The 23210-nt window shown below is 48.1% G+C and overlaps 2 protein-coding genes across 2 annotated transcripts in view; one reads left to right on the top strand and one right to left on the bottom strand.

Moving 5' to 3' along the window:
* Positions 1-15518, bottom strand: part of NUMA1 (nuclear mitotic apparatus protein 1) — a 76611-nt gene extending 61093 nt beyond the window's left edge. Inside the window, exon 1 of the mRNA XM_081860011.1 lies at positions 15298-15518. The gene's annotated coding sequence lies outside the window, so the exon portion shown is untranslated. The remainder of the gene's footprint in view (positions 1-15297) is intronic.
* Positions 15519-15596: 78 nt separating this feature from the next.
* Positions 15597-22084, top strand: LRRC51 (leucine rich repeat containing 51). Its single transcript, XM_081860892.1, has 6 exons — positions 15597-15768; positions 17466-17491; positions 19699-19796; positions 20505-20710; positions 21578-21726; positions 21861-22084. The coding sequence occupies exons 1-6, from the start codon at positions 15766-15768 to the stop codon at positions 22000-22002; spliced, it is 624 nt and encodes a 207-aa protein (XP_081717018.1). The 5' UTR covers positions 15597-15765; the 3' UTR covers positions 22003-22084.
* The last annotated feature ends 1126 nt before the right edge of the window (positions 22085-23210 follow it).

Below are 23210 nucleotides of genomic sequence, written 5' to 3'. Positions count from 1 at the left end.
CAGAAATCCATCAGTATAGTTAGTACATTGAAGCCTGATTCTCTCAAAGGATGCTCTGAAAAGCCTCACTGCTAGAGGATATGTAAATACTTTTACAGTGGCACCTAGAGTTAGAAACACCTCAGGTTACAAACGCTTCAGGTTACAAACTCCGCTAACCTGGAAGACTTACCTCGAGTTGAGAACTTTGCCCCAGGATGAGAACAGAAATCGTGTGCCAGCGGCGCAGAGGCAGCAAGAGGCCCCATTAGTGAAAGCACACCTCTGGTTAAGAACAGTTTCAGGTTAAGAATGGACCTCTGGAATGAATTAAGTTCATAACTAGAGGTACCACTGTATTGTTCTTTGGGAAGAGGTAGCTGGAAGGTGTTGGGAACTTACTTGATTAACAGGGGTAGCAACCAGTTTCATGTTTCTGCCTGGCAACCACTCCTCTTTTCTGCTGGTTTTGTAACATTTTGATGATGATTATGAGTGATGTTTCATGGGAAAGCGGGAAGGTTTTAAAATCTCTTGCAACTCCTTGCACGGGGTTGTTTCTCTTTTTTTGTTTGAACCTTTGTTGCAACAAATAAAGATCAGGTCTACTGACCGCTGTTTTGCTTCTTCAACTTGGCTGCAGTCTCCTCCTTTTGCTGACCGGAGGGAACCCTGGGGGAAGCGGCGTAAAGCCCGTACTCCCATAATTTTTTCTTTAACAACACTGAGGTTGGCAGCTAAATGAAGCAGCACAAAGAAATAAGAACACTGAAATACTACAAACATCTCTCTCTGAAAAGGAGTTTGGAAATGTGAGAAACCAAAAATTTAGTTTAACAGAAAAAGCAGGATCCTATCAAGCAATCCACAATCTACTTGACAAAGTAACACTTACAGGTTACAGCTCAAGGTTTTGCAAACTTCTTTAGTTACTGTCAGCCAGCAACGATTGAGTTGGGCCTCCTTAGAAGGAGGCCCCATCAGGAGGCAAAGGGAACCAATTTTCTGGCTTAACTTGTCTGTTGCACAACCAGAAATCCCACCCCCTTCTCTTTGGAAAAACTATCTGCAGTTTGGTTTCGTGACCAAAGATGTCGGAGGGAATCCTTCTGTACAAGCCATTTGAGCTGAGGAGGGGGCTCCATTTCAACCTCACATTGTTCCTTCCCACCTTGTGGCATTCACAGGCCAGAAGTATTTGAGGAGAGCAATGTGTTTCGTTCATCTTAGCATAGAGATACGATGACCCTGACATGATAATATACCCTGGAATGAATGAAGACATGTTAATAGCCTTTTATGGAGAGACTGGAAGAACAGAATGTTGTAGTATACCACTATGAGCTCCTTAGAGAATAGCATAAAAAATCTTATTATTTAAAAAAAGAAATGCTCAGGGCCAGTACAAATGTTTCCTGCTCAAGGCTATGAGCAAATATGAGTGCCAGTTTGAAGACAGCAAATATGAGTGCCAGTTTGAAGACAGCCAGTGTCATATGGTAGGCAGAGGACTGGCCTTCGACCGAGGACAGTGAGATTTAAATCCCCACACAGTTATGAAGCTTAGTAGGTAAGTTTGGTCAATTACTATCTCAGTCTAACTAACCTGTGCCTCAAGTTTGCTATGACAACAAAGGTGGGAGGACATAATGTATATCAGTGTTTCCCAACCACGGGCCATATGGCCCCCTGGGGGGGGGCAGGATATTCCAAGGGGGACACAGGTGAAAAATACGTAAATGTGGCTAGGGGGCCAGAGAAGAAGTGAAGGGGAAAAAACATTTTTTTAACAAAAAATCCTGATTGGCTGGCTATCCGCTTGGCCAATCACAAGCTTGTAAGGGCGCAGCCAGGCGTTTTCTTGGAGCAGTTTCTGGAGGAAAAAGGCGATCACTGAGGCTCCTGGTTTGACCAGTAGAGCCCACAATCTAGGACCCCCATGTCCGGTAAGTGCAATGGTGGGGTGGCAATGGGTTGGGCTAGGAGAGCCACAGCTGCTTGTTGCTGCTGCCAGTGCTGGGCCCGGTGGCAGCCTGGGCCTGACTCTGCAAGGCGCAGGATGCAATCCACCTCAGCACCTAGTGGATCAGGGCCTTCGGATGTTGCCGAGGGGTGCAGGATCCGAAGGCAGCATCGGCCTGGCATTGCAAGACGTGGGGTGAAATCCACTCTAGCACCTAGTCGAGTGTGGTTGTCTGGTGCTGCTGACTTCATCTAGTAAATAACTGTCTATTCAGAAGAAAGTCACACTGAGTTGAGTGGGCCTTACTCCCAGAAGTGCAAGCTAGATTTCAAAGAGGCAGAGGAACCAGAGACCAAATTGCAAACATGTGCTGGATTGTAGAGAAAGCTAGAGAGTTCCAGAAAAACATTTACAGTGGTGCCCCGCAAGACGCCTCGCAAGACGGAAAACCCGCTAGACAAAAGGGTTTTCCGTTTTGGAGGCGCTTCGCAAAACGAATTTCCCTATGGGCTTGCTTCGCAAGACGAAATGTCTTGCGAGTTCCTGCGGGTTTTTCCCCCCTTTCCCCCCCCTTTTCCTAAGCCGCTAAGCCGCTTATCTGCTGATCCGCTGATAAGCCGCTTAACAGCTGATCGCTAAAAGCCGCTAAACCGCTAATAGCGCTAATCCGCTAAGCTGTCAATGGGCTTGCTTCGCAAGACGAAAAAACCGCTATACGAAGAGCCTCACGGAACGGATTAATTTCGTCTTGCGAGGCACCACTGTACTTCTGCTTCATTGACTATGCAAAAGCCTTTGACTGTGTTGACCACAGCAAACTATGGCAAGTCCTTAAAGAAATGGAAGTGCCTGATCACCTCATCTGTCTCCTGAGAAATCTCTAAGTGGGACAAGAAGCTGCAGTTAGAACTGGATATGGAACAACTAATTGGTTCAAAATTGGGAAAGGAGTACAACAGGGTCAGGCTTCCTCAACCTCGGGCCTTCAGATTTTTTGAGATTACAATTCCCATCATTCCTGACCACTGGTCCTGCTAGCTAGGGATCATGGGAGTTGTAGGCCAAAAACATCTGGAGAGCCAAGGTTGAGGAAGCCTAGACAAGGCTGTATATTGTCTCCCTGCTTATTTAACTTATATTTCATCATGCGAAAGGCTGGACTGGATGAATCCCAAGCTGGAAGATTGCTGGAAGAAATATCAACAACCTCAGATATGCAGATGACACAACTTTGATGGCAGAAAGTGAGGAGGAATTAAAGAACCTTTTAATGAGGGTGAAAGAGGAGAGCGCAAAATATGGTCTGAAGCTCAACATCAAAAAAAACGAAGATCATGGACACTGGGCCCATCACCTCCCGGCAAATAGAAGGGGAAGAAGTGGAGGCAACAGTGTGACGCGGCAGCTAAAAAAGCCAATGCAATTCTGGGCTGCATCAATAGGAGTATAGCATCTAGAGCAAGGGAAGTAATAGTGCCACTGTATTCTGCTCTGGTCAGACCTCACCTGGAGTACTGTGTCCAGTTCTGGGCACCACAGTTCAAGAAGGACACTGACAAACTGGAACGTGTCCAGAGGAGGGCAACCAAAATGGTCAAACGCCTGGAAACGATGCCTTATGAGGAACGGCTAAGGGAGCTGGGCATGTTTAGCCTGGAGAAGAGGAGGTTAAGGGGTGATATGATAGCCATGTTCAAATATATAAAAGGATGTCACATAGAGGAGGGAGAAAGGTTGTTTTCTGCTGCTCCAGAGCAGCGGACACGGAGCAATGGTTCCAAACTACAAGAAAGAAGATTCCACCAAAACATTAGGAAGAACTTCCTGACAGTAAGAGCTGTTCGACAGTGGAATTTGCTGCCAAGGAGTGTGGTGGAGTCTCCTTCTTTGGAGGTCTTTAAGCAGAGGCTTGACAACCATATGTCAGGAGTGCTCTGATGGTGTTTCCTGCTTGGCAGGGGGTTGGACTCGATGGACCTTGTGGTCTCTTCCAACTCTATGATTCTATGATTCTATGAGGCAGTGAGAAATTTTACTTTCTTGGATTCCACGATCACTGCAGATGATGACAGCAGTCATGAAATTAAAAGAAGCCTGCTTCTTGGGAGAAAAGTGATGACAAACCTAAACAGCATCTTAAAAAGCAGAGACATCACCTTGCTGACAAAGGTCCGTATAGTTAAAGGTATGGTTTTCCCAGTAGTGATGTATGGAAGTGAGAGCTGGACCATAAAGAAGGCTGATTGCCGAAGAATTGATGCTTTTGAATTCTGGTGTTGGAGGAGACTCTTGAGAGTCCCATGGACTGCAAGAAGATCAAACCTCTCCATTCTTAAGGAAATCAGCCCTGAGTGCTCACTGGAAGGACAGATCGTGAAGCTGAGACTCCAATACTTAGGCCACCTCATGAGAAGAGAAGACTCCCTCAAAAAGACCCTGATGTTAGGAAAGATGGAGGGCACAAGGAGAAGGGGATGACAGAGGACGAGATGGTTGGACAGTGTTCTCGAAGCTACGAACATGAGTTTGACCAAACTGTGGGAGGCAGTTGAAGACAGGAGTGCCTGGTGTGCTCTGGTCCATGGGGTCACAAAGATTTGGACACGACTCAAGAACAACAACAGGGCAGGGGAGCTATAGTGTTTTATGTAGGCAACCAGGGCTCCTCCAGATGACAATATCTTTTTGCATCATCAGTGAGGACCACATGCTTTTTAAAATTCTCCCATATATACAGAACTCCCTGTGCGCCTTTTGGACTGTATCCGTAGGTTTCCCCCTCTGTGTCAAATAACTGCGGTCCAATAAGTGTTGCTTACTTTTTATTACACATGGAAGATGGATCTCCCTCGGGAGGTACTGGACTCTCCTCCCTTGGTCTCTAAGCAGGTCTCTGTCATGGATGCTTTAGCTGATTTTCCTACATTTCAAGGGGTTGCACTTGAAAGATGACTATTGGGGTCCCTTCCAGCTCCATGATTCTGGTTTTTTGTTTGTTTGGTTTTTTTGCTTCAACAATATTTCATTATGTTCCTATCATTTTATGTAACTGTATTTTGTATAAATTATAAATAAAACATGTTCTATTTGCAAAAAAACCACACATTTAAATAGCTACCTTTCTGCTGGTAGGAGGAGGGGCATGGGTCTTGCCAGGATTGTTGTTAGGGGGCACGCTTTTGTTAGGGGGGGGAAGAACCTCAGTTTTGTATTGATTTTTACTTATTGGGGGGGCAGCTGCCCCTCCTGGCTACACCCATGAGGGGAACAGGAAGGAGACAAGGTCAAAATTCTGAGCTAATCAGATAAAGAACAGGGATAAAGGAGGTAGGTTTTATTTTCATCTATTTTCTGAAGACCAACATTACATCAAAAGTAGTCCCAAGAAGAACATTCAGGGAGTAAAAGGGAGCAGTGTCCATCTTTCTCATTGTGTTCCCCCCCACCCCACTCAATGTCATACTTTCAGTCTTTCACAAACAAACAGCAGCTGCTGAATTGCAGGTGGAACTGTAAGCTTAGCCACTCAAATGCACAGTTTTTCAGTGCAACATCAGCTGCATTGGCTGTACCCCTATCCAACTTGAATAGCAAGCCAGGCTAATGCAGGTACAAAGCGCCTGGGACAAATGCTGAAGGCTGCTCCCCTCGCAAACACACCAGTCCTGTTTCTGCTCAGGTCTATCCAAGCAACTGTCCCCCTCCTTTTAAAGGAGGTCTGTCCAATGCTCAGACTAGGCCTGCCAAAATATCTATATATCGCCCAGGACCGGTATGAGGAGCAGACCGCAATGTTGGCTTCATTCAGCAGTGTATCGCTGCCGCTCCCGAGTCCCTCCACTAGCAGCGTCCACTGGGGGGAGTGAAGAGTTCCTTCCTCCAGTGGGCGCTGCTAGCAGAGGGACTCTGGAGCTGTGGCAGTTTCACCAAGGATACACTGCTGAATGAAAATCGCCATTCCACCCTGTCTTCATACGTCACAGAGGAAGAAACAAGCTGTTTTGGCAAGGTGCCAATACAGCTTGTTCCTCCCTCTGCATCTTTAAACTGCTTGAGTAAGGAATGTGCAGCTGTCCTTGCCTCAGTTGAGCTGTTATAGGAGCCCCCAACCCAGCTCCAGCTCCCACAAGCTGGCAGCAAAGTGGGTGCTCTGTGAAACTGCTTAGTTGAGGGAAGCGCAGTTGTCACTCCTCGCAGCGAGCAGTTAAAGGAGCCCAGATGCTCCATCCACTCATACGTGAGCGGTGAGAGCACTGGGGCTGTCTCAGCTGGGAAGAGGGAACCTTCCCGATCCCCAGATGAGTGGCACAAACAGGCTGCATTGTCCGAGCCTGCAAACGCCTGGGTGAAACCTCCTCAGCCCTTGAAGTGAAAGCTGGGGCAGTTTCACCCAGTGTCTTACGGGCAGAGGCCAATGTATCTTAACTCAGACCCACAACTCAGAAGCCCCATGAGTCTTTGTGGCATGCATGCACTAAATAATTACATAAGGCACTGAGGAGTCTGCCCTGGTCAGCTTGCCACAAAGACTCGTGGGACTTCTCATCACACACCCAGTTTAACTTGATTTACCTGTTAACATTCCAGACCTTGACGACACCACTTCCTACAGTTCTCAGAGTAGTCTGACTGGCACAGGTGCAAACTCTCACTGACCACCATATACAGGCGACAACCGATTTACATGGGTGCAATCAATGCACAACCATGCACACACTCATTGTGGCAACCTGTGAGTGGCCGGAAAAGGGGGTGGAATGGACTTATGTGCACTCCACCATTGGGCACAATGACACAGAAAATAACCCCCGCAGAAACTGGGAGTTGTCTGTACTGCTTTTCAGTCAGCTTAGAATTTAAAATATGGAAACAAAAGAATAAAACAAAACACAAAACAATGTAACAGCAAAATGTTCTCAGGCCATTTGTGATATCCACAGGACCTGCTGGTGTTCTTCCCCCGACCTGGGCTTCTCCTCATTTACCTTCAGCTCGTCAACCAGCTCTTCGGGGAGCCCCAGGGTAGATGATAACGATGATTTAGATTTATTACTTGACTTTCACCATAAGGTCCCATGGCAACATTAAAATCAATTTGCAATAAAAAAAGTGGAGTGGGTCTTTAAAACATACACCTCAGGTGTCAAAGGGCAGGGCAAAAGTTGGGAAAGTGGCTACCACAACACTTTGGACAGTACAGTTAACTATTTCTGTGTAGGAATAATGTCACATATTCAGTGTTCCTAAAAGGTCAAGCATTGTACCGATGCTCTGAGATGACAAATGCTGCTCCTGTATTCTGGCACTGGGTGACCTCATTTCTGACTTGAGATTCTCCAAGGCCACATCCCACTCAGGAATGTGGCAATATTTAATCATGATAGCAGCAGCCCTCATGTTCTCAAGATGAACTCTTAGATGGAAGAATGGCATGCCATATGATTTAAATTTGCATTGCATTTCTGAAGCAAGCAGTTGGAATGATGAAATCAAAGAGTCCTCACTATAAAGGTCACGCTTGATGAGACTGATTGATATATTTTTTAATAAAACTATGCTGAGATGGAAGGTTTTCATTTGCTTTTGGTTTAAGGCATTACAATCAGATTTACCTGAGTTAATTAAGCCCTCTGGCACTGGGTAGGCTATAAAATGTAACCTAAAAAAGTAATCACACCACCCATGGATCATAAAGCGTGATACAAAAAACAAACAAACAAACAAAAATTGAGACAATGGAGTTGCATCCAACACTAGTTTTTGTCAGAGGAGACCCAAAGAAATGAATGGTTACAGTGCAAGCCTCACCATGTCTATTCAGGAAGTCCCCGTTAAGCAGAATAAGTCACATCCATTAATTTCAATGGGTATACTATGAGAATGAAGAACGCTGGCAACGAGCTAAATGTTTGGAACCACTGAGGTCATCATGCTTAGAAGTAAACCCCTTTTTCTGAGTACCTCAACTTCCACCTTCCACCACACATCAAATCCCCCTCCACACACTCAAATTTGTGTTCAGCCAGGGGAGGGGCAGGGATGACATCCCATTCTCAAGTGGCAGGCGGAATAGAATGTTTCTCGAGTTTGCTCTGTCAAGGATGGAAAAAGTTCCAAAAGTTCTTAGGCATCAACACAGAATTTTCCTGGTCTTGGAATTTTTCCAGCTCTGGATTGAGCAACCACCCTCCCCCACGCCTGGCATTTACAACAAACAAAACAAGCACAAGTGCTCCTTCGTTTACTCCTCTGCTTTTTGAGGCAGAGTTCAAACAGCAATACTTCCAGTTTAGAACATTTTCCAGGCAACCTTCCTCTCCTGGAAGCAGCCATCGTCTCTCTAGCTAGCCCCTTGGCTTCAAAAAGGCTTCAACATCTGGATTCTACTAACCCACTTCTGAGATCACTTCAGTGAACAACAATGACCTTCTCCTTTCTGCTACCTGATCTCTCCACCTCTTTATTGCTATTTACTGCTTTCCTATTAGGAGGATTTGTAGCTGGCTGACTGACTGAACGCAAAGAGTGCTCACTAATGGTTCCTCGTCATCCTGAAAAAGATAGTAAGTGGATTGCCGCAGAGTTGTTGTTCAATGTCTTTATAAACAACTTGGACGATGGAATTGAGGGGATGTTCATCAAATTTGCAAATGACACCATACAGTGGTGCCTCGCAAGACAAAAAGAATCCGTTCCGCGATTCTCTTCGTCTAGCAGTTTTTTCGTCTTGCGAAGCAAGCCCATTGACAGCTTAGCGGATTTTTTAGCGATCAGCTGAGAAGCGGCTTATCAGCGGATCAGCTGTTAAGCGACTTAGCGGCTTAGGAAAAGGGCGAAAAAAGCGAAAAAAACCTGCGGGAACTCGCAAGATTTTTTCGTCTTGCGAAGCAACCCCATAGAGAAATTCGTTTAGCGAAGAGCCTCCAAAACGGAAAACCCTTTCGTCTAGCGGGCTTTCCGTCTTGCGAGGCGTTCATCTTGCGGGGCACCACTGTACTGGGAGGAGCAGCTAATGCCACAGAAGACAGAATCAGGATTCAATAAGACCTTAACAGCTTGGAGAACTGGGCCCAAACTAATCAAGTGAATTTCAGTAGGGACAAATGTAAGGTTCTGCACTTAAGCAGGAAGAACCAGCTGCACAAATATAAGATCGCGGACACCTGGCTTGCCAGTAGTACATGCGGAAAGGATCTAGGGGTTAACCCAAGCCAACAGTGTGATGCAGCAGCAAAAAAGCTAATGCTATTCTAGCCTGCATCAACAGATATATAGTATCCAGATCAAGGAAAGCAATAATACCACTCTATTTGGCCAAACCTGGAATACTGTGTACAGTTCTGGACAACACACTTTAAGAAGGATGTTGATAAGCTACAACGTGTGCAGAGGAGGGCAACCAAGATGATCAAGGGTCTGGAGACTAAGCCTTATGAGGAACTGTTGAAGGAGCTGGGTATGTTTAGCCTGGAGAAGAGGAAACTGAAAGGAGACACGATAACTATCTTCAAATATCTAAAGAGTTGTCACGTTACAGCTTGTCAACATCCTTCTTAAATTGTGGCGCCCAGAACAGGACACAGTATTCCAAATGTTAGTCTTGAAGCTGAAACAGGGTTTTTAGAGCATGGCCAGTTACTGCTTGCTGTTCTAGCCACCCTTCTGAGGGGTACAGATAGCCTTTGGGGAAGATTTCAGCAGGATCAAACAATAGAAAGGACTGCTGCTTCTGCTATCAGTTTTTATTATTTCTCTGTACCCACCATTTTAAAGTATTGCTATGTCTTGCATTTGTATAATGCAAGAGTTGACTATTTGCTGGGCTTATTTAAAGTTAGGTTCTGCACAAAGTGGATTATTGGGCAGGTATACACAAGCCTGTTTGCAGCTGGTCTTTTTCCAGGAAGTTTTGAGATTCATCTTATTATCTTGGAATTTGGAAGCATGAATTAGCTGGTTGGCTCATCAAACCACCCTCAGCAGTTTCCCAAACTGTTTAGATTTAGTTGCACATTGTGTATGTGTTTAGTTTATCTAATAATTACGACATAGATTCTAGTACTTTTGCACACATCTAGTCTGGAACAATTGTTGCTCACTCTTGAGCCTCTCCTCTTTTCCTTTCCATTCTTTTCCACACCCACCTCTTTGAGGTTCTGGACTTTCTTAGGCTTGACTATCTATCTTGCCCTTCGTGACTTCTTCCTTTCTGCCCCTAGTTTTATTATTTGTATATACATTTTGGGGTTAGACCTCATAAGGTGACCCTCATATCATATGACTATAAAACTACAACATTGTACAAAAACATGTTTGGAAGTCCCTCTTGGAAGAAGTATGGAGGGCCACCTTTCCCCATTCAAATTTCTTCCCAAAAGTACAGAGCAATCTTCATACCCTTGTATCCAGCTAAAATACATAAAGAGAAGGGAGGGGAGTGAAAGCGGCCCTCCCTCTGCCTCTTCTCATAGATTACCCTTGAGAGAATGTAGCCCCCCCCCGAAAGATGGTTGCAAACACCCCACCCCCCCGCTTTAGCACCACCTATCCTATGCAATGCAACCAGGGACACGGAGTGAGCGTGCTGTGAAACTGTAAAGTATCTGGTTAGTTTGGGCCCAGTTTTATAATCTTGTTATGGTAATTTTGAATTCCATCTTCTACAGCATTAGCTACCCCTCCCAGTTCAGTGTAATCTGCAAATTTGATGAGCATCCCCTCAATTCCTTCATCCAAGACATTTAAGAAGATGTTGAACAATAATACACTCAGGTCAGAACCCTGTGGCACCCCACTTGTCACTTTTTTCCAGGATGATGAGGAACCATTACTGAGCAATCTTTGGGTTCAGTCAGTCAACCAGCTACAAATTCACCTAACAGTTACCTTGTTCAAGCCACATTTTACCAGCTTTCTCGCAAGAATATCATAGGGAACTTTGTCAAAAGTCTTACTGAAATCAAGATACACTATGTCCACAGCATTTCCCTGACTTTCCAAGCTTGTAACTTTATCAAAAAAAGAAATGAGATTTGTCTGGCATGATTTGTTTTTGAGAAACTCATGCTGGGTCTTAGTAATCACAGCATCCTTTTCTAAGTGCTCACCGACCAACTGTTGAATTATCTGTTCTAGGACCTTTCTGAGTATAGATGTCAAGCTCACTGGTCAGTAGTTACCTGGGTCTTCTTATTTCCCCTTTTTGAAGATGGGGACATTTCCTTGCCTTCAGTCTGCCTGGGACCTCACCTGTTCTCAGAGAATTCTCAAAAATTATAGACAAAGACTCTGAGATTACGTTTTTAAGTTTTCACCATACATATACTGAAAACAGTTGCTGGCCAGGATGTTGTTGTTGTTACTATTATTTTATTTATATCCCGGCTTTTCCCTGCATATAACAATCCATAATAAGCTATTCATAATAAGTCGTTAAGTCGTGTCCGAAGAGTCAGACACGACTAAACAAATAAGCTATCAGTAACTAGTTTTTCAAGTCTGTACTGTACTTAGTAATTAAAATACAATTAAAATGACCTAATCATAGGCAACTAATTGAAACTGCATAGTGACAAAACTCTTAGAAACGCTGTACTTGTTTTCCCACCACAAAGAGATGGTGAATAGCTGAGCTGACTCATTATTTGCAAACCACCTTTCAATTTAACAACACTGACAAGGCAGCCATAAAATACAAACACAGGGCAAAAGGAGAAAAAAGGAGAGCAGACTAAACACAGCGCAAAAAATACAATTCCACAGGAGTGACAAGTATCACTGTTATCCCAACAGGACAATGACAATAATCCACCAACAGCATACAAATCAATATGGCTAACCTGATCCAAAACACCCACCCACCTCACTCACACACGAAAACAAAGATCACCACAGCCAATCACAAGCAAACAATCACACCCTAAGCCAACCCCAACCTCTCTCATCACCAAAGGAACACAAGTGAACAACACAAGCAACGCTGACACCAAACTCTACATACATTAAACATAATAGAAACACCGCCACCCGACCCCACCCCCATCCATCCTCCCTCTCCCCACCCCCCCTTTCTTTTTTCTTTCTGTTTTCTTCTCCCCCTAATGCCTCAACAAATGAAACGGATTTGTAAAAATGTTACATGGAAGAAGAAGAAGAAAAAAAATACACGAGGCACTACACTTCTGTAAAACAAGAAAATCCTTAATAAAAAATAAATAAAAAGAAAAAAAGTAAAAAAAAAGTATCACTGTTATTGTTCAGTGAAGTATTGCAAAAAAAATAACACTTTAACACCTGGGCAGACTTCTCTGGACACCCCCACAGAAAAGGCCCTATCAATAGCTGCCACTTGCCATACATCAAACCTGATAACCCGCCCCACTGTACTTGATTTGGACTCCACCCAAAAGGCCCCTCCCTCCCCTTGCTAAGCAGAACTAAAAATAATTTAACCAGCCACACCCAGCCATCTCCCTCACACAGATCCTGGTGGGGCACTTTTAAAAAGTTACCACTGGTTTCCCGCTCTTCCTCCAAGGAGCTGAGAGCAGTGTGTGTTTCTCTTTTCTATCCACACCGCTCTGTGCTGGGCTGCGAGCAACAGGTTCCATGGCTTAGGGGGAGAGCTGAGCCTTGGGTTGCTGAGTCAGTATTCTGACCACGACACCAGACGGGGGACAGACATGCCGGTTCCAATTCATCATCAACATAATAAATTTGTATTTATACCCCGCCCTTCCTGGTTCAAAAATCAGGCTCAGGGCGGCTAACAACAAATTTAAAATACTTAATTATAAAAGCAGCATAAAATACAGTATAAAAACATGAATAAGAATAAAATTCAAAAATCAATTTAGGGGAAATAAGCATTAGATAATCCCCAGGGCTAGCTGGCTGAATTGGTCCTACTTGGGCCAGCGAGGGGGCCAGGGGAGAATTAGCTGTGGGATCTCAGGGCGGGTGATCTTCAATTCAGGATGCAAAGCACCACACAAACCTGGGGCAGTTACCCTTACATCTTCGGTGGGGCTGTAATGGATAACAATATATGCAAAGGGCTAGCAAAGCGGATCTTTCCCTATACAGAGCATTTATAAACACTGAAGATGAACTGCTATTGCTACTAGTATTATTAAGTGCAAGATACCCAGATAGAAGTGCCACCAAAATATTCAATTCATCTGAAATGCTTCATTGTACAACATATGGCTCTTCTGTTGTGAACTGGGCAGAGGGAGCGCCGTTGGATAAGCGAGTATTTGTTTTCTGGCTGATTTCATCTTTTAAAACTTTTTTTCTGAATTAATTCACCAATGCTTGTGACTTGCAAGGGGGTGGGGGGGTCGGAAGGAAAGGTCTTCTACATTTTTAAGACAGAAACATAAATGCTTGCTTTTCTTTTTACAAAATAAAGCAGCTGCAGAAGTTTAAGAGCCTCAGATTAAGGCCATTTGCCACTTGGCCAGTTTTGGGTCAGCCCGTGTTTATCCCTTCTCTCAGCTCAACCTACTTTGCAGGGCTGTCCAGAGTGCCAAAAGGAAGCAAACTCAAGCCCAGGCTCACGGAGGGAGGAAGAAATACATACCGAAGAAAAGAGCAATAAACCTCAAAACAGATCTAAAGAGAAGCAGCAATATAGCAACTCCGAGCCCGTGTGGCAAAGTGGTAATGCTGCTGGATTAGGGACCCCAGGTCCAAATCCCCACTCTTCTTGTCAATTTCATAGCCAGGACCTGGAAGAGACCCGGGTTCAAATCCCCATTTGGCGATGAAGCTCACTAGGTGTGACCTTGGGAGCCACTCACTGCCTCTCTCGGCCTCAGCTACCTTGCAGGGTTGTTGTGGGGACTAAATGAGGAAGGAGGGAGCTCCTTGGGAGGGAAAATGCGGGAAATATACCGTATTTTTCGCCCTATAGGGCGCACCGGCCCATAGGACGCACTTATTTTGGGGTGGGGGAATAAAGATGGACGGATCCCGCTCGCTGTCCTGGCTTCGTTTTTAGCCTAGGGTCTGGGAGCTTGCTTGTGAGGCTGGGGGCGGGGGAAGCCCGAGCTTTCCCCTACCCCAGCCCCCAGAATAGGCTGCTATCCGCAAGCCTTGCAAGCCTTGAGGAGTTCCCGCCGGGCTCCCCAGGCTTGCGGAGAGCTTCCTGAAGCCTGGAGAGCGAGGGAGATCGGTGCGCACCGACGCCTCTCGCTCTCCAGGCTTCAGCGAAAGCCTGCATTCGCCCCATAGGGCGCACACACATTTCCCCTTCATTTTTGGAGGGGGAAAAGTGTGTCCTATAGGGCGAAAAATACGGTACAGTGGTGCCTCGCAAGACGAACGCCTCGCAAGACGGAAAACCCGCTAGACAAAAGGGTTTTCCGTTTTGGAGGCGCTTCGCAAAACGAATTTCCCTATGGGCTTGCTTCGCAAGACGAAAATGTCTTGCGAGTTCCTGCGGGGTTTTTCCCCTTTTTTCCCCTTTTCCTAAGCCGCTAAGCCGCTTATCAGCTGATCCGCTAAAAGCCGCTAAGCCGCTAATAGCGCTAATCCGCTAAGCTGTCAATGGGCTTGCTTCGCAAGACGAAAAAACCGCTATACGTAGAGCCTCACGGAACGGATTAATTTCGTCTTGCAGGGCACCACTGTAATTGCAATAAACAGAGAAAACACATAATTGCCGCTTTTGTATTTCACAACTGGCCTGGTATCCACAGGTGGGAGGCAAGTGAAAGAAACCATTAAAATTATTTATTTACTAAGAGGCCAGTTGGGAGAGGGGCTTCCTCACCCTCCTCCTCCTCCAGGCGAACTCGGGGCTGCTCACTTTCCCCAGGCTAACTGAGAAAGCAGGCGGGGGAAGCGGAACTACCCGCCACTTGACACGAGGGGAAAAGAGAAGCGCCTCGTTCGCCCTCCCGCTTTTGGGCGCCGCCGGAAAACATTTCCATTTTCTGTAACCCCTTCGGACGACCCTGTCCAGATCTTAACGAGTTTTAAAATGAAATGAGGGGAAAAAACAAAAGTGGTTTTACAGCCCAGCGTTAACTTTTCTTAAATGGGTAGTAACACTTTGGGGGTTTGTTTGTTTTTTCCCCTTGTTCTCTCGCTTTGAGGCCGTCCCAAAACCTACTTTCATGAGGTAAATGAAACGACGCGAAAGGAACCTGCCCCTCCCCCCCCTCGCGGGATTCTTCTTTTCTTTTTAAATTTCAATTTTACACACGGGGAAGGAAAGTACCGGAGAGGCTCGTTCCCTTTCCAGGAGTTGGGGAGCGCCCCCCCCAAAAAAAACCACACCAGAGGAAGAGCGGGGAGGGGAGGGCTGCCTTCCTGAGGTAAATCTTCCCGCGCGCCCGCCCGCCTACCTGCCGCGGGGCCTCCTCTCCGCCGTCCTCCTCGCGAGTCGGCCTCCGGATCCAAGCGGCTAGGCCTCGGTCGCCCCCGCGGCCCAAGGGACAGGAGAGGCGCCGCCGCGAGGGTGAAAAACTTCCGAACAAAATAGAAAAATAAAGCGCCCGAGAAGCCACAAGGCTGAGGCCTCGAAGCCCAGAGGCGGAGACTGCGCCTGAGGCGGAGAACTACGTTTCCCGGCGGGCCCTGCGCGCGCCCGCGGGAGGGAAGGCTTCGTTTCCCGGCAAGCCCTGCGTGGCCGAGGAGTTTAAAGGACTACGTTTCCCGGCGGGCGCCGCGGCGGCGGGCGGGCGGGCGCGAAGGAGACTCCGCCCACGCGGTGTGTGTGTGTGTTTCGGTTGCCGTGGCGACGGCCCCGCCCTCTGTCCGCGCCGCGTTCCAATGTGCAAGGCAGAGAGAGAGAGGCGGGCGAAGCGGCGGGCATGGTGAGTGCGCGTGCAAAGGCGGGCGCGGGGACGGAGAAGGGATCCGTGCAAGCGGCACGTCGGGGGTGCGCGTGCAAATGCCAGGATCAGTGCAACGCAGCGGGGCTCGTGTGAAAAAAGGAGGAGAGCTTGGCACAAAAAAATGGGAGCATGGAGAATTGCCTGCGAAAGAAGAATGGCAAAGGAAGTTAATGGAATTAATTTCGCGGAATTAGATAAATTAAGAGGAAGGATTCGAAGCCTGCGGGATCAGAAATTCTTAGAAGACTGGAGTAAATATTTGAACTATTTGAAAAGCAATTGTAATCAACAGATGACGCTAGTAGGACTGCAAGACGTTCTTACAAGGAGGACTTTGTGAAATATTGCAAGGAAGACCCTGAAAAGAATGATTAGTTAATGATAATTATAAGTAAAAGAGAAATTAAGAAATGCAGAACAAGTGATGAAGAACGGAAAATCTTCAGAGGTTGTTGACGGAAGTCTAAAATATTGTGTAAGATTAGAAGTTAGGTTAAATGATTGTTGGAAATGATATGTTAAAAAAACCAGTAAAATATATATATAAAAAAAGAAAGAAAAGAAAAAAGAAAAGAAAGAAAAAGGAGGAGAGCGTGCAGGACCTGGCCGAAGCCCCGCATCCCTTCGTGCAATTGCTCTGCTGCTTCTTCATGGAATCACATTGCTTTGTAGGCCCTGCTGTCGGAGCAGCAATTTTGCAAAGCACCTGCCACAACAGGATGGAGGCTCCCCAGTGTTGCATTGGGGAAAGAACTATGGGTTTCTGGTTTGTTTGTTGTTTTTAAGCCTGCTAGCTATCATGTTTAGGGGGCTCCTCCAGGGTCCTTCTGTTTGCAAGGTGATGGATCTCAACAGCTTTCCTTCCTCGTCTCTCAATGGAGCCCTTCTGCAATCCTCAAGACTCCCAACTGCTTGGGGGCCTCTCTCTCCTTCAGGCATGGCTCTGAGCGCTAGAAGCATAAGCAGCTCGGCTTTGGAGCAGCATTTCCAGCAAGAGCCTCCACAGTTGTGGAGCATGTGCGCCAAGGTGTCCCCAGGGCAACTCTCATGAAGCATAGAGGTGCCCTACTCAGTGTCAGAAAATCCCAGGTGGGGCTGGGAGACGGCACTGCTGAAACCCTGGGGAGCTGCTGCCAGCCAGTGCAGGCAGTACTGAGCTGGGTGGACTAAAGGCCTGACTCTGTATTGGGTAGCTTGCCTGTGTATACAGTCATACCTTGGATTGAAATAGCTTCGGGATAAGTATTTTTGGGTTGCGCACTGCGTTGACCCTGAAGTAACGGAGCGCATTACTTCCGGGTTTCGCCACTCGTGCATGCACAGTCAAAATGACGTCATGCGCGGAAGCGACAAATCGTGGCACATGCGTCCGCAGGTTGCATTCGCTTCTGGATGCGAACGGGGCTCCAGAGCAGATCCTGTTCACATCCAAAGGTACCACTGTATAGTAAAACCAATCTCTGTTTTTTATTGTTGTTTTACACCTTCACAACCATTTGCTTTGGGAGGGGCAGACTTCTTAATTCACACCTTGGTAGAATGGGGTACACAGCCCCATTGAATTGTTGGTGGGGGGGGGACAAATTCAGCTGTCCATATCTAGGTGAGACTTCTCTGCATGTTGGATCTCCCTGCTGATAATACACTTTGCTTCTTTCTTTTTCCATCTCCCTCAGGCTAGTTCTGCGATATCGTTTCCCAGGTGAGTCGCGACCTTGACACAGTTTTGCTACAGATTTGTGCTGTTAAGAATTCTAAAAATTCTACTTGCTGCGTTTTTTTTTAATACTGCAAAAACTGCATTTTCAGAAAGCTTTCTACTATCGCCACAAGATTTCTCTCCTAGCTAGTGAGAGCCGATTCAGAACTATTGTGTTGTTTATAGCCCACCTTTTTCTCCAAGGAGCTTGTATGGTTCTTCCCCTCCTCTAGTCCCCACAACGACCCTGCAAAGTAGGCCAGGCTGAGAGGGACTGGCCCGAGGTCACCCAGTGAGCTTCCTATGGCCAAGGGGGGATTCGAACCCTGGTCTCCCAGGTCTTAGTCCGATGTTCTAACCACTACGCCCCACTTGCTCCTTCGTCTTCTTTGGCGATCCCTCGTCGCCGAGTAAGATTGTCTTCCATGAACATGGTTTGAACAATGAGTCCGTAAGTGACTGTGGAGGCCAATTCTGGATCCACACATCCTTCCACTGTGGGGACATTGGTTTCCAGGCGTGAGTTGATCATGGTGAGGGTTTGCCAAGCGTGCCTTCCTCTTGGCACGTTTCTCCCTTGCGCCCTGAGTTTGAGTGTCTTCAAAGCCCATGACACCTTTGGTAAAGGCTGTTCTCCAACTGGAGTGCTCACAGGCCAGTGTTTCCCAATTGCCAGTGTTCATATTACATTTTTAAAGATTTGCCTTGAGACAGTCTTTGAACCTCTTTTGTTGACCACCAGCATTACGCTTTCCATTTTTAAGTTTGGAATGGAGTAGTTGCTTTGGAAGACGATAATCAGGCATCCGCACAACATGGCCAGAATCATTGCTTCAACACTGGTGATCTTTGCTTCTGCGAGAACACTGATATTAGTTCGCCTGCAGCTGGCAAAATTCTTGCAAGGATCTTAGCTCCGCTGGCTCCATGTTAGTATAGACCAGCTTTAGAAAATATCTAGAAGGCCCTAGTTTGGCAGAAGCAGTCATGATGCATGGCTTGCCGCGTACAGCAAAAACAGGCAGCCTTCAATTTTATGACCACCACAGTATTTGCATTGCGAGAGAGGAGTGTCTGAAGGCCCCATTCATACGATGTGTGCACAGCCTCTGGCCTCCTTTGGTAATGGTGGCAGGCAAGGATAGAAATGTGTCCTTTGCTCTGAAGCAAAAGCGAGAGGAACACTGCTGCCCTCCGCTGGAGACAGGCGGCGCGGCCCCACCACCAGTCTCTGGCGCCAGCCCTGCAGTGTTTGCCATTCCCACCCACCCCCCTCCCAGTTTGACTTCAAGGCAACGCCTGTGTTGTAACGAAAGGCGGTCGCTCTTGGAGAGACCCCCTAAAGACAGCTTGCAGTGGTGAACAAGATACTTCCCGAGAAGCACACGTCACCACTCTGCACACCTGAAGCGTACGTAACCTGAGGTACCACTGTAGTTCTCTTTGACATCTGGTGGGAGGGCATTCCACAGGGCGGGTGCCACTACCCCTCCCCACCCTCTCACTATATATAAAGGTCTGGTGACTTCTATTTCAGTGTATCTGAAGAAGTGTGCATGCACACGAAAGCTCATACCAAGAACAAACTTAGTCGGTCTCTAACGTGCTACTAGGGACGCGGGTGGCGCTGTGGGTAAAAGCCTCAGCGCCTAGGGCTTGCCGATCAAAAGGTCGGCGGTTCGAATCCCCGCGGCGGGGTACGCTCCCGCTGCTCGGTCCCAGCGCCTGCCAACCTAGCAGTTCGAAAGCACCCCCGGGTGCAAGTAGATAAATAGGGACTGCTTACTAGCGGGAAGGTAAACGGCGTTTCCGTGTGCGGCTCTGGCTCGCCAGAGCAGCGATGTCACGCTGGCCACGTGACCCGGAAGTGTCTCTGGACAGCGCTGGCCCCCGGCCTCTTGAGATGGGCGCACAACCCCAGAGTCTGTCAAGACTGGCCCGTACGGGCAGGGTTACCTTTACCTTTACCTTTTAACGTGCTACTGGACAATTTTTTTATTTTATATATATATTTCTACTGCGTCAGTCCAACACGGCTACCTACCTAAATGAGTTTGTAAGTCCCACACATTGCAAGGAGTGCCAAGGTGGGCAGGGCAGAGCAACCAAGGAGGGAGCAAGGCCCCCTGTGTAACTAATACACACACACACACCCCCCCCCAAGGACAAATGGCACCAACCTTCCTGCGTGTGCGATTGTGTTTTGTTAGCACAGGGGGAAAGACTTGTGCCCGGTGGAACTACAGCACGGCCTCCCTCCAGGCGCCTCCGTTGGACTACTCATTTCGGGGCATCAGCTTCATGCAAGGTATGGAAGAACCCGGCGGTTCCCAAACTCACCCCAGCACCCCCTATTTAATAGCCGTATTCAGAACAATGGCTCAAGGTCATTCATTTTGGGTGAATTAATTCAACTCGTTTTAAATGCATTTTGAATGAATTGAATTATATCGGGCTATTGCCTTCCTAAGTGGGTCATGCAAACTGCTGTTATGAATAACGCTTTTTATAGGATAGGGGGCACTGCAGGTGAGTTTATGGAACTGAGGGGGACGGTGGTCCCCTAAAACCTGGGAACCCCTGGTCTCAAGCGTTACAAGAATATAATAATAATTCATTATTTATACCCCGCCCATCTGGCTGAGTTTCCCCAGCCACTCTGGGTGGCTCCCAATCAAGTGTTAAAAACATTACAACATTAAATACTAAAAACTTCCCTAGACAGGGCTGCCTTCAGATGTCTTTTAAAGATAGGATAGCTGCTTATTTCCTTCACGTCTGAAGGCAGGATCTTCCACAGGGCGGGCGCCACTACCAAGAAGGCCCTCTGTCTGGTTCCCTGTAACATCACTACAAGCAGGCAGCGGCTGCATGGTGGCAATGGAAATGTCCTCTGCGCGTGCTCAGAGGCACTGTCTGCTGCTTCAGCAGAGCTTAGCCGCGCAGGAAGGATGCACAGCAAGTGCTCCTTTCCTGCTTCCCTGAACCTGCCTTGCCGGTTCTCTCCCACCCCCAGACCTGCTGACGGAGGAGCCGAGGGCCGGCCTGAAGCCCATCCATCGGTCCGAAGGGGGCCGGCTGCTGACGCAGGCCATCTGGCTGAACAACAACACCCTCGGGGAGCTGACCCAATTCACGGAGACTGTGGGAAAGCTCCTGGAGTACCCAGAGGACATCTACTGGATCGACCTCTCCTTCAATGACCTGCCCATCATCGACCCGGTAGCGTAGTCCGTTCCCCAGAGCTCCTTTAAACAGATTTTACTGTTGCTCCGCAAAGCAGATCAACGCACCGGCAACACCGTCCTTGCCGCCATCAGATAAGTTTGTTGGTGGGGGGCCATCAAGATGCTAACTGGGGTGCAGCTGCCTCAGTTGAGTGCTGGAGCTATTATTTATTTCATTTATTTGATTACCCGCCCTTCACTCTGAGCTCCCAGGGCAGGTTACGGCATTAAAACACAACATCAGAACCCATTTAAAACAGCTTGAAATCCCAACGATAGCTTCAAAAGGCAGGATGAAGAGGTGCAGTGAAGGCGCCAGACAGATCTCTGTGGGGAGGGAGTCCCACGGCTTAGGGGCTGCCACAGAGAAGGCCCTTTCCCCCTGGGCCTCTGGGGGTGGAGGAACAAACAAAAGGGCCCCCCTCTTTCAATCTCAGCACCCAAGAGGATCTGTAGGGAAAGAGGCAACCTTTCAGATATCTGGGGTCTGTGTCATTTAAATACCAAATTGTGCACCTTGAATGGGGCCCAGAAACTGGGAGAAGCTGTTTTTAAAACAATAAAACTTTGTTTTATTAAAAACAAAGTTTTAAATAAAAATTATATTAATACAACAAACCAACCAGGGAAAAAGGTATGTGATCTAAATAGAGCCCCAGACTGTGTTTTGAACTAACGGAAGTCACCTTCAAGGGCAGCCCCACGGAGAGTGCGTTGCAGTAGTCCAGCCTGGATGTTGCCAGAAGGGGGCTGGATTTGGAAACCGGTAGGGATCTCCGCCGAGCGCAGCACCCGGCAGATTGCAGCCTGCCCGGCTGCTGTTGCCTTTCTGAGCCCGCCGCTTGCCGGCTTCTCTGCCCAGGTGCTGACTTCCTTCTACAACCTGCGCCACCTCAACCTTCACGGGAACGCCATCCAGCAGCTTTCGGAGGTGGACAAGCTGGCGGTGCTCCCGCACCTGCGCAACCTGACGCTGCACGGAAACCCCGTCGAGGAGGAGAAGGGCTACAGGTAAACACTCGCCCTCCAAAAAGAAAACCTCTTAGGGAACAGGAGTGTGGGGCACACAGGACAGGGGAGCCAGGCAGGCAGGCAGGCTGTCCTCCAAACGCTGACCCCAGCACTGTACTTTGCACGTTGCGCAGGAGCTACGTCCTGTCCACTCTTCCCCACTTGAAGTCCTTCGATTTCAGCGGCGTCACGAAGCTCGACCGCACCACCGCGGCCGTCTGGAGGCGCATGAACATCAGGCCCAAGAAAGTCCGGAAGAGAAGGGACGACTACTGATGGCCCCACTGCTCTGGCAGCAGGGAGAGGACCCTGCAACCCCCAGCCTCAATTGGGAATAAAGAGTTAGAGCACCTTGGCATGGTAGAGCATGGATGGGGGAAGGGAGAGGGCCTAGGGGGGTGCGGGGCTGGGAGCCTTTCCTGCAGTTGTGCCCAACGGCCTCAGCCTCCCCGCTTTCCGGGATGCGTCAGGTTGGGGAATCTGTGGTTCATGGGATCCTGGAACTGTGCTGTCGGAAGGGACACACAAGGATCCTCTAGCCCAATCCCATGTAGTGCAGAAATCGCAGGTAAGGAATCCCTGGCAGATGGCCCCCCCCCCACTACCTACAATTAAAAACCTCCAAGTTAGGAGAGTCCATCATTTTCCAAGAGAGTCCGTTCCATGGTCAGGCGGCTCTTAGTGCCAGAAACTTTTTCCTGGTGTTTAGTCGGAATCTCCTTTTCTTGCCGTTCGAAGCCGTTGGTTTCTGGAGCAGCGGAAAACAAGCGGTGTACACTAGGGCACCTGCAGCGCTCCAGGAGATCAGAGAATTGTAGCGCCGGGAGAGTCATCCAGCCCCACCTTCTGCAAACCGAAGGTGTGCAAGGCACCTTCGTTTTTCCTTTTTGTTTCAGATGGCCGGAGCCAGCCAGCCAGCCTGCCTTTCCTGACCTGCAGATGTGCTGGACTCTCCATTCCCATCAGCCCCTGCGTGGTGGCAGCCATCTTGGAGGGCAGGGGAAGGCTGCCCTTGGCCAAAGTGAAGCCACTGCAAACCCAACAAGGATTCTGGCGCAGCATAACAGACGCACAAAGGATGCAGCCACTGTGGATTTAAAGCAGCTGCTCTCCAAATTCTCCTAACAATGGGGTGAGGCGGTGGGGGGAACAGGGAATGACACCTCCCAGACCCTTTCCTTGTGCCAGCCTTGAGTCCCTTCTCCTCCTTCCCCCCCTTCCCCATGGAAGTGCAGCCCTCACACACTGGGAGTTTGGTTCCCCCTATCCCTGGCTTGGTGGCAGAGCACCCGCAGGGAGTCCTGGGTTCAGATCCTGCCATCTCAATCTCCTAAGTGACGGGAAAGACCTCTGCACCAGAGAGCACCTCCTGGTCCCTATGGAGCTTGAGGGAGAGTCGCCAGACCTGCTGCAAGACCCGTTTCCGTTCAGTGGCGTTTGTGCGGGGGAATTGCTTTTTGCAGGGTGGCGCCCCCACTGCTGTG

Source organism: Podarcis erhardii, assembly GCF_964252035.2.
Source record: "Podarcis erhardii genome assembly, chromosome: 4".
Classification (NCBI taxonomy): Eukaryota; Metazoa; Chordata; class Lepidosauria; order Squamata; family Lacertidae; genus Podarcis; species Podarcis erhardii.
This window is presented reverse-complemented; position numbering and strand designations above follow the sequence as displayed.

Bases quoted from the DNA above. Each gene is read 5' to 3' on its own strand.
- LRRC51 (XM_081860892.1), top strand. The intron at 17,492-19,698 runs GTGAGTCGCGAC...GTGTTTTGTTAG, and splicing joins TCTGCGATATCGTTTCCCAG to CACAGGGGGAAAGACTTGTG. The intron at 21,727-21,860 runs GTAAACACTCGC...CACGTTGCGCAG, and splicing joins GAGGAGGAGAAGGGCTACAG to GAGCTACGTCCTGTCCACTC.